Source organism: Aegilops tauschii, chromosome 1 (assembly GCF_002575655.3).
Source record: "Aegilops tauschii subsp. strangulata cultivar AL8/78 chromosome 1, Aet v6.0, whole genome shotgun sequence".
Lineage (NCBI taxonomy): Eukaryota > Viridiplantae > Streptophyta > Magnoliopsida > Poales > Poaceae > Aegilops > Aegilops tauschii.
The window spans coordinates 104186478-104203057 of NC_053035.3; the positions used below are offsets into that span (position 1 = coordinate 104186478).

The 16580-nt window shown below is 40.0% G+C and overlaps 1 protein-coding gene across 1 annotated transcript; it reads left to right on the forward strand.

The window, feature by feature from the left end:
* Nucleotides 1-11992: 11992 nt before the first annotated feature.
* LOC109743411 (uncharacterized) lies at nt 11993-16107 on the forward strand. Its single transcript, XM_073509318.1, has 5 exons — nt 11993-12350; nt 12436-12533; nt 13793-13864; nt 13948-13989; nt 15866-16107. Exons 1-5 carry the CDS (start codon nt 12119-12121, stop codon nt 15932-15934), a joined length of 513 nt encoding a protein of 170 aa, XP_073365419.1. The 5' UTR covers nt 11993-12118; the 3' UTR covers nt 15935-16107.
* The last annotated feature ends 473 nt before the right edge of the window (nt 16108-16580 follow it).

Sequence of the window (16580 nt, forward strand, 5' to 3'; positions counted from 1 at the left end):
TACGCTTATCATCATCGGCAATGACTGTTGTTCTAGTGCCCTGGTCCTATGGGACACCTTAACACGACGACTTCTTGATTGTCTACTACAACAAGGTTTGCTTCGCTCCAATGATAGAGTGATGATGAGGGCACGACTTTGACTCGCTCAAGTGCTTGTAGTCATCGCTAGGTGGTCCACTGATCTATTTGTATTTTTTGTTACTTCTAGTATTCTTTGTACTGCCATGACATAGTATTAATAGATCGAAAGATTCTTCCAGAAAAGTGATACCACTGGGAAGTGGTTTTCAATACAAATCCAATGATATAATTTTCATAATATAAATGACATTGTTGGACCAATCTTTGGTCAACCTTAAATCTTAAAAAACATGGACGCTGTATATTTCCAAATGAAGGGAGCATACATCAAGGCCATAAAACAAAATTAAAACAAGTGAATGGCCATATATTCAGTTTATAGTCGAATTACTATTCCTTGTCCTTTTTAAGAGACTATACTCGTGTTATCTATAGATGGCAATGGAGGGGAGACCCATGGGCACTTAAAAACATAGTTCTGGCAAGATATTGCAGTGCTTATTTCATAGATTTCTGAAAGGATCGAGAAGAGGGGTCTAGAGGGGGGTGATTAGACCCTCAACAAGTAAAAGTGGCAATTTTTAGTTTCTTGAAGTTGAGGTAGATATTTAACACAAGTTTAAACATTCACAATACATTTCAAGCAAGCATGCCAAGAGTATGAGCAATGGAAAGAGTAAACACATGCTATTTGTAAGAAAGTAAGGGATGGGATTGGAGTGTGCAAACGCAATTGAAGACACGAAGATTTTTGGTGTGGTTCCGATAGGTGGTGCTATTATACGTCAACGTTGATGGACACTTCATCCCACGAAGGGTAACAGCTGCGGGAGTCCACGGAGGGCTCCACCCACAAAGGGTCCACGAAGAAGCAACCTTGTCTATCCCACCATGGCCATCGCCCACGAAGGACTTGCCTCACTCGGGTAGATCTTCACGAAGTAGGCGATCTCCTTGCCCTTACAAACTTCTTGGTTCAACTCCACAATCTTGTCGGAGGCTCCCAAGCGACACCTAACCAATCTAGAAGACACCACTCTCCAAAGGTAATAAATGGTGTGTTGATGATGAACTCCTTGCTCTTGTGCTTCAAATGATAGTCTCCCCAACACTCAAATCTCTCTCAAAGATTTGGATATGGTGGAAAGATGATATGAGTGGAAAGCAACTTGGGGAAGGCTAGAGATCAAGATTCTTGTGGTAGAATTGGAATACCTTGGTCTCAACACATGAGTAGGTGGTTCTCTCTCAGAAAATGAGTAGTGGAAGTGTAGGAACGTTCTGATGGGTCTCACTCAAATGGAGATGGGGGTGGAGGGGTATATATAGCCTCCACACAAAATCCAACCGTTACACACATTTGACCCAACTAAGTCAGACCGAAGAACTCGGTGAGACCGATTTAGTTCAAAATGTGAACGTTAGGAATCTCGGTGGGACCGACTGGAACAACTCGGTAGGACCGATGTGCTAGGGCTAGGGCAAAACCTCATCTCGGTGAGACCGAATGCTTGAACTCAGTGAGACTGATTTCAGCAAAGAGCAAACAGAGAGTTGGTCAAGCAAACTCGGTGGGACCGATTGCTCATTTTGGTGAGGCAGAAATGTTACAAAGGGAAATAGAGAGTTTGCAGGGCCATCTCGGTGAGACCGAGATCCGTATTGGTGTGACCGAATTGTCTAGGGTTTCTGGCAGTGGCTATGTCAATGAACTCGGTGGCGCCGGCTAGATCAAATCAGTGTGGCCGAGTTTAACTTTGAGTTTTGGACATATTTGGAAATGAGAAAGTGGCTGAGGGTTTTGGAGCAATATCACTAAGTACTTTGAGCAAGTAGACCATTGAGCAACACCTCATCCCCTTTTAATAGTATTGGCTTTCCTATGGACTCAATGTGATCTTGGATCTCTAAAATAGAAATGAAGGGTCTTGAGCTTTTGCCAATATGTGTCCTTAGCATTTTGAAGGGGTCCACATCCTCTTGTCCTTACACTGGTGCTCGTCGGTGCTATACAAACGGGTTTTAACCCCTTTTTCACGACGGCATTGGGAACCGTCGCCAAGTGAGTGTGGGCGATAGGGGGGTCCTTCCCACACGACCCAGAAATCGTCGGTGATAGGCTCTCCTGGGACACAGGCTAGGGCCGTGTGCGATCGGGCGAGGCATCGAAACCCAATCATCTCCGTAGGTATGTACATCCCACACGGTAATCCGAGAAAAACATTTCCATAGGTATGTACATCCCACACGGTGAATCCCAGAAAAATAATTTCCGTTCGTATGTATATCACACATAGTCAATCCAAGGAATATGTTTCCGTTCTTATGTACATCCCACACAGTCAATCCAGGGAAAACATTTCCGTTGGTACATACATCCCACATAGTTTTATGTGTAGGCTCGTGTGTGAAAGGTGTAACTATCACACATGGTCTGCCTTGGTTAACTGTTTGCTTTTATCAACTACATCACACACGATTTGATGAAGAAAACTGTATGGCATTGGGCTATCCATCGCAAGCGCTTTTACTGCCAGAACCGTTTGCAAAGTTCCATGACCGTCTATTCTCTTTTTATTTTTGCCTGTAATTTATTATTTGAATTGGAAATTTTGAAATATGAAATGTGCAATTCAAATTCTCAGCACAATGGTTGAACAACAAATCCATAAATAAAATTGCCAGTACAATATGTTCAGTAATTACAGGATTAGGCAGCAATTAACTATGATGAACCACAGTATTTAAAGGCGGTAAAGGTGAAGAGACAAGTGTAAATCATTTTGACTGCCGACACTGTTGAAGAAGCGGAATGCCCATAATGTGCCTTCCTGCATGCCATAGACACGAACCACTTTTGTCCAACCCCTTGTGACGATCGCCCGCCCATCCTTCACCACCTTCAGGAAGACTTCTAGAGCATTATCATGGTAGCATGAATTATATACTTTAACCTTAGTTGCCTCCACTCCGGTCATGTAGTTTGCAAGGTAATCATCAGTAAATAGCTTCGGAAACCACTGAAAAGAAAAAATATCAGATACTGAGGTCTAATAGAGTAACTTGTTGTGGGCAGGTGGAACAAGCAACACATTACTTACCATCCTAAAGTTCACCGTTGTCTGATACGTCTCCAACGTATCTATAATTTTTGAATGTTCCATGCTATATTATATTCTGTGTTGGATGATTAACGGGCTTTATTATACACTTTTATATTATTTTTGGGACTAACCTATTAACTGGAGGCCCAGCCCGAATTGCTGTTTTTTTGCCTATTTCAGTGTTTCGCAGAAAAAGAATATCAAACGGAGTCCAAATGGAATGAAACCTTCGGGAACGTGATTTTTGGAACGAACGTGATCCAGGGGACTTGGAGTCTACGTCAAGAAATCAACCAGGAGAGCACGAGGCGGGGGGGCACCTACCCCCCTGAGCGCGCCCTCCACCCTCGTGGGGCCCATGTTGCTCCACCGACGTACTTCTTCCTCCTATATATACCTACGTACCCCCAAACTATCAAAAAAGGAGCCAAAAACATAATTCCACCGCCGCAACCTTCTGTACTCGTGAGATCCCATCTTGGGGCCTTTTCCGGTGCTCCACCGGAGGGGGCATTGATCACAGAGGGCTTCTACATCAACACCATAGCATCTCCGATGATGTGTGAGTAGTTTACCTCAAACCTTCGGGTCCATAGTTATTAGCTAGATGGCTTCTTCTCTCTCTTTGGATCTCAATACAAAGTTCTCCACGATTCTTGTGGAGATCTATTCAATGTAATCTTGTTTTGCGGTGTGTTTGTTGAGATCGATGGATTGTGGGTTTATGATCAAGTTTATCTATGAACAATATTTGAATCTTCTCTGAATTCTTTTATGTATGATTGGTTATCTTTGCAAGTCTCTTCAAATTATCAGTTTGGTTTGGCCTACTAGATTGATCTTTCTTGCAATGGGAGAAGTGCTTAGCTTTGGGTTCAATCTTGCGGTGTCCTTTCCCAGTGACAGCAGGGGCAGCAAGGCACGTATTGTATTGTTGCCATCGAGGATAAAAAGATGGGGTTTATATCATATTGCATGAGTTTATCCCTCTACATCATGTCGTCTTACTTAAAGCATTACTCTATTCTTATGAACTTAATACTCTAGATGCATGCTGGATAGCGGTCGATGTGTGGAGTAATAGTAGTAGATGCAGAATCATTTCGGTCTACTTGTCGCGGACGTGATGCCTATATACATGATCGTACCTAGATATTCTCATAACTATGCTCAATTCTATCAATTGCTCAACAGTAATTTGTTCACCCACCGTAATACTTATGCTCTTGAGAGAAGCCACTAATGAAACCTATGGCCCCCGGGTCTATTTTCCATCATATTAATCTTCCAACACTTAGTTATTTTATTGCCTTTTATTTTTCTTTGCATCTTTATCATAAAAATACCAGAAATTATCTTATCATATTTATCAGATCTCACTCTCGTAAGTGACTGTTGAGGGATTGACAACCCCTTTATCGCGTTGGTTGCGAGGTTCTTATTTGTTTGTGTAGGTGTTAGGGACTCGTGCGTGATCTCCTACTGGATTGATACCTTGGTTCTAAAAAACTAAGGGAAATACTTACGCTACTTTACTGCATCACCCTTTCCTCTTCAAGGGAAAACCAACGCAGTGCTCAAGAGGTAGCAAGAAGGATTTCTGGCGCCGTTGCCGGGGAGATTTGCGCCAAGTCAAGTCAAGTCAAGTCAAGACATACCAAGTACCCATCACAAACTCTTATCCCTCGCATTACATTATTTGCCATTTTCCTCTCCCCCACTTCACCCTTGCCGTTTTATTCGCCCTCTCTTTTCCGTTCGCCTATTTTTCGCTTGCTTTGTCATTATGGCTAGTCCTCTATCTTCCCCGTTGTCTCCCGAGAATGAAGTTCTTAATTTTAAGCAAAGGGAGGGAGAAAATTTAAAAGACGCTTGGTATAGAATTTGCAATGCTCAAAATAGATCTACCAGGAAGCAATCTACTTCCTTTCTTCTCCGCAATTTTTATGTAGGCACTACTCCTTGGTACAGATATATTCTTGATACCATTACCGGAGGGAATTTCTTGGGTAGCCATACTTTTGATTCTTATAATGCTATGATAGATTTGTTTGGCTCACCACCTCTTTTGGTTAATGGAACTATGTTAACTTTGGAACATGTGATGCAAAGGCTTGAAATTATTGAAAATATAGTTGCTACTGTAGATTTGATTGAGAATTTGGATAAAAAGATCCACAACCAAATTACCCAATATGGATCTAAGGTGGGAGTCATTTTGAAAAGTTTTAAGGAAAAAGAACCTTTAGTTAATGAAAGAATAGATCAAGACTACTAGAATCGATAAACTTGAGGGAATTATCACCAACTTGGGGACCGCTTTTTCTTCTGTTAAAAACACTCCAAATCCTCCTACCAAAATTGCCAAGCTTGTTTATGTTCCTAAAAATAAGGGTGAATCCTCTAAGGAAACTGCAGATCTAAAATCAATAAGTGTTCATACCAATCTTTTTGCTATCATTAAGGAACCGTTTGTTGCAAATGATTTTCTTGATTTTGTGCCTAGAAGTTTGATAATTAATAAAAATAAAGAAACTCCTAGGGGTTGTAGGTGTCTTATTGAAGAATTACCTACCAAAGATGGCAATACCTAGATCTATCCTCGCTTTTATGCCTAGCTAGGGGCGTTAAACGATAGCGCTTGTTGGGAGGCAACCCAATTTTATTTTAGTTTTTAGTTTTTTGCTTCTGTTTAGGAATAAATATTTGATCTAGCCTCTGGTTAGACTTGTTTTTATGTTTTAGTTAGTGTTTGTGCCAAGTTAAACCTATAGGATCTTCTTGGATGATAGTTATTTGATCTTGCTGAAAATTCCAGAAACTTTCTGTTCACGAAAACAACTGTTAAAAATCACCTGAACGTGATAAAATATTGATTCCAATTGCTGCTGATCAATAAACAAATTTTCTAGGTCGTCCTATTTTTTCTGAATTTTTTGAGTTCCAGAAGTTTGCGTTAGTGACAGATTACTACAGACTATTCTGTTTTTGACAGATTCTGTTATTCGTGTGTTGTTTGCTTATTTTGATGAATCTATGGCTAATAAAATAGTTTATAAACCATAGATAAGTTGGAATACAGTAGTTTTAACACCAATATAAATAAAGAATTAGTTCATTACAATACCTTGAAGTGGTGTTTTGTTTTCTTTCGCTAACGGAGCTCACGAGATTTTCTGCTAAGTTTTGTGTTGTGAAGTTTTCAAGTTTTGGGTAAAAGATTTGATGGATTATGGAACAAGGAGTGGTAAGAGCCTAAGATTGGGGATGCCCATGGCACCCCAAGATAATCTAAGGACACCAAAAATCCAAAGCTTGGGGATGCCCCGGAAGGCATCCCCTCTTTCGTCTACTTCCATCGGTAACTTTACTTGGAGCTATATTTTTATTCACCACATGATATGTGTTTTGCTTGGAGCGTCTTGTATGATTTGAGTCTTTGCTTTTTAGTTTACCACAATCATCCTTGCTGTACACACCTTTTGAGAGAGACACACATGATTCAGAATTTATTAATATACTCTATGTGCTTCACTTATACTTTTTGAGCTATATAGTTTTTGCTCTAGTGCTTCACTTATATCTTCTAGAGCACGGTGGTGGATTTGTTTTATAGAAACTATTGTTCTCTCATGCTTCACTTATATTATTTTGAGAGTCCTACAAAACAGCATGGTAATTTGCTTAAATTGAAAATTAGTCCTAAAAGTAATAGGCATCCAGGACTAGAAAAAAAATTATCTTATGAGTGTGTTGAATACTATGAGAAGTTTGAGGCTTGATAATTGTTTTGAGATATGAAGATGGTGATATTAGAGTCATGCTAGTTGAGTAGTTGTGAATTTTAGGAATACTTGTGTTAAAGTTTGTGATTCCCTTAGCATGCACGTATGGTGAACCGTTATGTGATGAAGTCGGAGCATGATTTATTTATTGATTGTCTTCCTTATGAGTGGCGGTCGGGGACGAGCGATGGTCTTTTCCTACCAATCTATCCCCCTAGGAGCATGCGCGTAATACTTTGCTTTGATAACTTGTAGATTTTTGCAATAAGTATATGAGTTCTTTATGACTAATGTTGAGTCCATGGATTATACGCACTCCCTTCCTTCCACCATTGCTAGCCTCTCTAATACCGCGCACTTTTCGCCAGTATCATACATCCACCATATACCTTCCTCAAAACAGCCACCATACCTACCTATCATGGCATTTCCATAGCCATTCCGAGATATATTGCCATGCAACTTACCACCGTTCCGTTTACTATGACACGCTTCATCATTGTCATATTGCTTTGCATGATCATGTAGTTGACATCGTATTTGTGGCAAAGCCACCATTCATAATTCTTTCATACATGTCACTCTTGATTCATTCCGCCGGAGGCATCACATAGAGTCATATTGTTGTTCTAAGTATTGAGTTGTAATTGTTGAGTTGTAAGTAAATAAAAGTGTGATGATCATCATTATTAGAGCATTGTCCCAAGTGAGGAAAGGATGATGGAGACTATGATTCCCCCACAAGTCGGGATGAGACTCCGGACGAAAAATAAAAAAGAAAGAAAGAAAGGCCATAAAAAAGAGAAGGCCCAAAAAAAAGAGAGAAGGGACAATGCTACTATCCTTTTACCACACTTGTGCTTCAAAGTAGCACCATGATCTTCATGATAGAGAGTCTCCTATGGTATCACTTTCATATACTAGTGGGAATTTTTCATTATAGAACTTGGCTTGTATATTCCAATGATGGGCTTCCTCAAAATGCCCTAGGTCTTCGTGAGCAAGCGAGTTGGATGCACACCCACTTAGTTTCTTTTGTTGAGCTTTCATATATTTATAGCTCTAGTGCATCCATTGCATGGCAATCCCTATTCACTCACATTGATATCTATTGATGAACATCTCCATAGCCCGTTGATACACCTAGTTGATGTGAGACTATCTTCTCCTTTTTGTCTTCTCCACAACCACCATTCTATTCCACATATAGTGCTATGTCCATGGCTCATGCTCATGTATTGCGTGAAGATTGAAAAAGTTTGAGAACACCAAAAGTATGAAACAATTGCTTGGCTTGTCATCGGGGTTGTGCATGATTTAAATATTTTGTGTGGTGAAGATAGATCATAGCCAGACTATATGATTTTGTAGGGATAACTTTCTTTGGCCATGTAATTTTGAGAAGACATAATTGCTTGGTTAGTATGCTTGAAGTATTATTAGTTTTATGTCAATATTAAACTTTTATCTTGAATCTTTCGGATCTGAATATTCATACCACAATTAAGAGAATTACATTGAAAATTATGCTAAGTAAGCATTCCACATCAAAAATTCTGTTTCTATCACTTATCTACTCGAGGACGAGCAGGAATTAAGCTTGGGGATGCTTACGTCTCCAACGTATCTATAATTTTTGATTGTTCCATGCCATATTATATTCTGTTTTCGATGATTAACGAGCTTTATTATACACTTTTATATTATTTTTGGGACTAACCTATTAACCGGAGGCCCAGCCCGAATTGCTGTTTTTTTGCCTATTTCAGTGTTTCACAGAAAAAGAATATCAAACGGAGTCCAAACGGAATGAAACCTCCGGGAATGTGATTTTCAGAACGAACGTGATCCAGGTGACTTGGAGTCTACATCAAGAAATCAACCAGGAGAGCATGAGGCAGGGGGTGCGCCTACCCCCTGGGCACGCCCTCCACCCTCGTGGGGCCCATGTTGCTCCACCGACGTACTTCTTCCTCCTATATATACCTACGTACCCCCAAACTATTAGAAAAGGAGCAAAAAACCTAATTCCACCGCTGCAACCTTCTGTACCCGTGAGATCCCATCTTGGGGCCTTTTCCGGCGCTCCGCCGGAGGGGGCATTGATCACGGAGGGCTTCTACATCAACACCATAGCCTCTCCGATGATGTGTGAGTAGTTTACCTCAGACCTTTGGGTCCATAGTTATTAGCTAGATGGCTTCTTCTCTCTCTTTGGATCTCAATACAAAGTTCTCCATGATTCTTGTGGAGATCTATTCGATGTAATCTTCTTTTGCGGTGTGTTTGTTGAGACCGATGGATTGTGGGTTTATGATCAAGTTTATCTCTGAACAATATTTGAATCTTCTCTGAATTCTTTTATGTATGATTGGTTATCTTTGCAAGTCTCTTTGAATTATCAGTTTGTTTTGGCCTACTAGATTGATCTTTCTTGCAATGGGAGAAGTGCTTAGCTTTGGGTTCAATCTTGCGGTGTCCTTTCCCAGTGACAGCAGGGGAAGCAAGGCACGTATTGTATTGTTGCCATCGAGGATAAAAAGATGGGGTTTATATCATATTGCATGAGTTTATCCCTCTACATCATGTCATCTTACTTAAAGCATTACTCTGTTCTTATGAACTTAATACTCTAGATGCATGCTGGATAGCGGTCGATGTGTGGAGTAATAGTAGTAGATGCAGAATCGTTTTGGTCTACTTATCGCGGACGTGATGCCTATATACATGATCATTCCTAGATATTCTCATAACTATGCTCAATTCTATCAATTGCTCAACAGTAATTTGTTCACCCACTGTAATAATTTTGCTCTTGAGAGAAGCCACTAGTGAAACCTATGGCCCCCGGGTCTATTTTCCATCATATTAATCTTCCAACACTTAGTTATTTTTATTGCCTTCTATTTTACTTTGCATCTTTATCATAAAAATACCAAAAATATTATCTTGTCATATCTATCAGATCTCACTCTCGTAAGTGACCGTTGAGGGATTGACAACCCCTTTATCGCGTTGGTTGTGAGGTTCTTATTTGTTTGTGTAGGTGTGAGGGACTCGTGCGTGATCTCCTACTGGATTGATACCTTGGTTCTAAAAAACTGAGGGAAATACTTTCGCTGCTTTACTGCATCACCCTTTCCTCTTCAAGGGAAAACCAACGCAGTGCTCAAGAGGTAGTATTGTCTTCGACAAAGTGGAAATAAAGATCTTAATTCCAATCACCCGTTTCTTTCGCCTAACAATCTTTCTTAGTTTCATCACTTGACTCTTGTTCATGAATATCTCATTGCCCCATATGCAAAAGGGATCGAAGCGTGGATCAGTACCGCTCATATATGTACCTACAAGCAACCAGATTATGTTAGAAGCTAAACTGTGATTGCACAAATGATATAAAATACAACTACCTATGTTCCTAAGTACAAGGTTTTTTTGAGATTTCAATATTAACTACATACGAATGTATATAGGATTATAGATATAGTTTAGATTAGAATCTAGATTCACTCATTTTGCTCCTTATGTAGTCTATATTGGAATCTCTAAAAATACTTATATTTAGGAATAGATGGTGTATAAGACATGGGATGCAGCTAACCTCGACGGCAAACAACAGCATCGCCCATTGTAGCCCTGTGTAAGTACATGGAAAGCCAATGTTAACTACAACAGGGTTAACATCCACCAAAAATAGCAAATGGTAATAAATCGGCAGCATCTGTAGTGATATCTTCATTTCAAAAGAGTAGCACGGTAGCAAAGGGATGGATTAAAAAATGGATACAGCTGTTAATTGCAACAGGCTTAACAACATCCTAATTCATGTTTTGTAAGTTTGCAGCCATTGAAATACAACTCTTTAAAAATGGATACAACTGTTAATTGCAATAGGCTTAATGGCCATTGAAACCGGTACTGATAAAAATGCAATTGGCAGAGTTAAACATCATAGGGCAGGTGCTGCCAGAGCAGATAATGGTCCAGTTGTCTATTAGAAGGTATGGAAAATAGCTAAAACGTGTTAGGCATGTTTACTACAACATGCTTAATACATCGACCGTACAAAACATAGCCATTAATTGCAACTGGTATTGGTAAGATTGAACTGGTGAGTACATACTTGTTAAGTCCTGAGAGGTAGTTGCTGGGGCACTTCATCTTGGCCAGAGCCCGCCCAAAGTCAGCAGCGGCGGAGGCGAGCTGTTCCTCCGGGTCGAAGCATGGATCAGTGCCACTGACATGTGTACCTACAGGCAACCAGTAAATGGTAGAAGTTAAACTGCAATTGCACAAATGATGTGAAATACTGTAAGACATGGGATGCAGCTAACCTCGACGGCAAACAACAGTATCGGCCGTTATGACCCTGCGTAAGTACATGGACAAGCATGTTAAGTACAACAGGGTTAGCATCCACCAAAAATAGCAAATGAGCAACATCTCTAGTATATCTTCATTGCGGAGAGTAGCATGGTAGCAAATGGACAGATTACAAAATGGATACAACTGTTAATTGCAACAGGCTTAACAGCATCCTAAGTCATATTTTGTAAGTTTGTAGCCATTGAAATACAACTGTTTAAAAATGGATTCAACTGTTAATTGCAACAGGCTTAATAGACATTGAAACCGGTACTGACAAAAATGCAATTGGCATAGTTAAACATAACAAGCACTACAAGAAATCTGTTAATCCATGACGGATTTCTCATGACGTTCCCATATACCGTCATAGAAACTGTCATGGATCTACAATATGCGAATGGGCCTCGAGACGATTACACCATTATGATGGAGATCGATGTACTGTCATGAAAACCGTCATGGATCAACTAGCTGGGTCTAACTTTTTTTTCTTTATACACCATTCGGACCGTCACGGGTGGCTCCTGCTGTGTATGCCATTTTGTTTGGCTTACATGTCAGTGTGCAACAGTGAAAAGGAAAAAAAAGTGTAAAAGAACAGAGCGCGCGCCCGAGAAGGGAAATTTTAAGTCGCCAGCGCGGGGAGTGAAAAATTTCAAGCCAGCCCATTTAACTGCAGAGTCCAGACTAGCCTAACCCTAATTACCCTTCTCCCGTCTCCTTCCATACCATCCATCAGCCGCCGCCGCCACTCCACCTTCCCTCCTCGCATCGCTTCATGTCGCCGCTGGCGGCGCCGGCGCTGAACCACCCTGCACCAGGCCCCTCCCATCTACCCCACTCCGTGACTTTTTCCATTCAGATCGCGCCCTCGAGCTTCGGCGGCCCAGTCCTGCCTCTCGAGGTGACGTGGCCGCAGTCGCGGCAGGTCCGACTACCGGGTTTGGAACCCCTCGAGGTCGCCGGCGACGCGCACAGATCCAGATCCATCCGGCGGCGAGCCAACATGAGTGAGGAATCACCCCCCTGCCCACATCCAGATCCATCCGGTTTGAGTTCTTACACAGCTTCTTATTTGGTTTGCGGGATGTGTAGATCAGTCTCTTGGGGATTGTCAGCGGCAACACGGAGCTGAACACGGACGTGCCCTTCACGCTGGACGACGGCATCAGCAGCATCAATTTCATCAGATGGTGAGTGCAGCTCGTCAAATGGCTTTCTTTTCCTTGATTTCCAGATGTATTTTAGGGGTACACTTTTAGGCTTTTGTTTGGATTCCATTGTTGGATGTTGGCTATGGGATTTGTCCACTACTGCAACTTGAAACTTCACTAGATTGAAATACTTTTGGTTGTTAGTACGACAGTGCAAGAAATCCAATAATGGGAATTAAAATTGCAGGTTCTTAACCATCTCTAGTTAAGTCAGAAATTGAGTACACTGGAATTGTTACTTTGCATTTCACTTCCTATTATCGATGGGAGTACATCTTCATCTTGCTGTACTCATTGTTTCCACTAGCGCTGTCGTATACTTTCCACGGCGCAGCTCCACTGGGAGCGTCACCTCCGGCCTCCAGTCAATTTTAGTCATGCCACTAGCACCGTCGTATGCTTTCCACATCGCTGCTCCACCAGGAGCTTCACCTCTGGCCTCCTGTTTGAGAAGATGCAATTTTGGTAGTTGCAGCAACGCCATGGTCAACGGTGGTCCAGGATAATGCAGTCCAGCACTGCTTTCTCACATTCACCCACTAGGCAATATGTGCAACCTGCACCCTTCCATGGATAATCTTTAGGATACTAACTCATTGACACTTCTATTTTGGTAAACACATCATGACATATATATAGCTTTTGTTGGATGCTCTTTTTAAACTATGCCATAAGCCTCTACAAAGATGAATTGATTGTCTTTTGATAGATCTTCTGCTCCATGGTTGTTTACGGTGCAAGCTCAAGCACTCATATAGCTGTTTTTTCTTCATTGTCTTCATAACAATCATTCTTAATTGGTTATGTCAGTTTTAGTTCCATGCTTACAACTATATTAGCTGGTCCAAAGTTTTCTTCCTACAGTTTTTTATTTTGTCTCAGTATACTCAGTACCACACAAGAGTTGACTGAAAGTTCTCTACTAGCTAAGTTCTTTCTTTTGTCTCGGTATCCTCAATACCACACAAGAGTAGTTGACTGAGTTCTCTACTATGTCCATGATGTTTCTGTACTTGGCGCACATATTATTATAATAACGCAATCTCTGTGATGATATAATCAAGTAAGAGAGATGCACTGTAAGTGTATGTGGTAATCTACTACTCTCCATGTACTTCCTGAAATTGTACTGAAATATTTCCTTATGTCCCAAAGTTTCATTTGATTCTAGATTTATGTTAAGTAAAAAAACACATTTGGAAATGATTTTGATTTGTATGTATACATTCAAATTTAAGGTGCTAAATTGTTCTTCTCTGGGGAATTGGTGCAAAATCTATACCAAAACAATTTCAAGTCTAGGACTGGAGGTGATGTTCTTTTGTTTCAGTTCTTATGTATATATGTAACAGTTTATCTGTAGTAGGCTGATATGTCCAAACCAATTTTCCAGCCTATTGATACTTTAAGGACATCGGCATCATGCCGGTGTAAGGTAAGCACCGTGTCTCTTCCTCCAATTATCCCATCCATAGCATATCACTATCGCATATGTCTAATGAAACCACACGAAAACAACCATGGACTCAGCTTGGAGGTGCCTCATGTGCCATTTTGTTAAGTAGGACGTCATGATTTAGAATAGTATCCGACCAAGTGAGCTCATAGTGTTTTGCATTTATCAAATAGTCCACGTATTGTTGACATTAATGAGGTATATCTGTTCATTGGGAGAGCGCTGTGCATGATGCATCTCTGTTCTTTTTCTAAGGATTATTTCTTCCAAACATTCCAATCTTTACCTGTTCAAGGATTCGATCTCATCTAATATTGTTATGCCGTTGGTCCTCAAATATTTTATCATGCAAGTTTTGTGGCTACAACCAAACTAAATGTCGGTGAAGATATGTTATGGTTACCCATCAAGTACTAACTAGCCTTCTGTTTCACCATATCCTGTAACTATTGTTGAATTAATTTGTTGAGAAATGCCCATCATTTCTTGCAAAGAATCATGATTATTGATCATATGAAAAAGTAGAATAGCAGCTAGTTTGATGCAATTTATATGTTTCTGTAGTAAGTTTTATTTCAGAAAGGAGGTGCGTGTTGGTACTCTTTAATTGCATCTATTCTAACTGTTACTGCTCGCTGTTAAAGTTGCAAGCCAGGTAAAAATTAGCTTTACACAACTACTTTTCGTACGTTTAAGATTTTTGTTACTCAAAGTACTGCTAGATTGTAGTTACTATGTAGATGTCGCTCAGAATTATTTTTTCTTAACTGATCACAATGTACTACGTATTTCTGGCTCCTATATTTATATCAGTTTTGTACCTGGTTTTGTGAAGTGACGTGCAACATATCACACCCAAGAACAATATTTGTTCTGAATTTTTATCTCATTCTATCAAATTCGACATGCCCAATATCTCCAATTCAACTTCGAACACATTAAATCTATATAGTTATTTTAAACTATGATAAAAGGGGTGGTGCTGGGATGCATCGAGTGGATGGAAAATGTTTAGATATATACCTGACTTGATAAGCTGTCCAAAGAACATCTAGTAATTACATGCATGTAAATCCATTCAATATTTGTATCGGATATACCAGAAATAAAATTGCAATTAGTTTTTTTAACCAATTTTAACCTTTTTAGTTTTTATTGTATGCTAATTTCGAACAATGACATGGCGGCATATGCTTAAACGCCTTAAAATGAATAGTAAATGAAACATATTTCAATGTTTATATTTTGAAATTACGCCCGCATAACAAGATTATGGTTGTCTATTTAGAGGCACAAGTAATTTAACATTCAGCTTCCCCATGTGTTCTATTTTTTATCGACTGTTCCCCATGTGTTCGTGAAAGGGCGAAACACCTATTTTGAGATTCATTTGCAATAAAACAAGCTATGTGTTTCAGTGTTTTAAATAGTAAACCTTGATAGCTTATTATTGAATCTTAGTATTTGTCAATCATGCAGTTTTTTTATATACAACAATTTTGTAAAAATAAAGTTCACTGATATTTGTTCAAATAACTAGCCTGGTCAGGTGCATGGGTTGATGAAATAGTTGTTTTGAGGTGCATAGATTGATGACTAACTAGTTGTTTTAACATGACATTGAACTTTCTATGTTTGGATGCTAAAATTTCACATTTATAGAACATTTTTTTCTAAATTGTATAGAGTCTGCTTTTTTATATTCTGTTGCCCACGTTTTAATGGTACCCTAATATGGTAGTGGTGTCCCTCCAATGATAGCTTGGAAAATAAACTAATATTATTACTCTAGATTCATATGGGAGTTTGCTGTTATAACTTGTTATAACTTTGTACGTTTTTGGATTCTATGCAGGTTTGGCAGTTAGTCCGTGTTACTTGGGTCTGTATAGCTTCCTGGAGAACTGGTGGTGATGGAGACTAAAATCAGCTAGTAGGATAATTTTTCATGGAAGCCATGTTACTCAAAAAAAAATGCTCATAGCGCTTCCTAGATATGCTTGTGTTTTGATATTAAGCTTTGTTTTTTGTAATCAAAATAGATTGTTGGAACTCTGTATTGTCATGTGAATAAATGTTATTTTTGAATGAATATAATTTGGGTGTCTTGTTGTAAATTGTGCCGCATCAAGAAAACAAGCTGGACTAGAAAAGGGGCTAACATGTTGGACTAAAAAAATTGGTAGGCTAATGGGCAGGACGAAAATAAATAGCTAATGGGTTGAACTGGATTGAAATTATTGGGCCAAAACCCTAATTGGGCTGGTTACTGCATGGGCCACGTTGGCCTCCACGTCAGATCCACATAGATGCCATGTCAGGTCTGCGTTGATTCCAGGTCATGTAAATCAGTAACGGATTGTTCTGTCATGGTCTAGTTTGGGCTTGGCGGGCCTGGGGCAGATCCATGACGGCCGAGAACCGTCATGGAAGGTGTGATGTCAAATTATGACGCGATATACATGACGGATTTCGAATCCGTCAAGGATGGGTACGCATGACAGTTTTTGGCTGATCTGTGACGGACAAGTACCGTCATGTATTAACAAGTTTCTTGTAGTGAAGGCAGG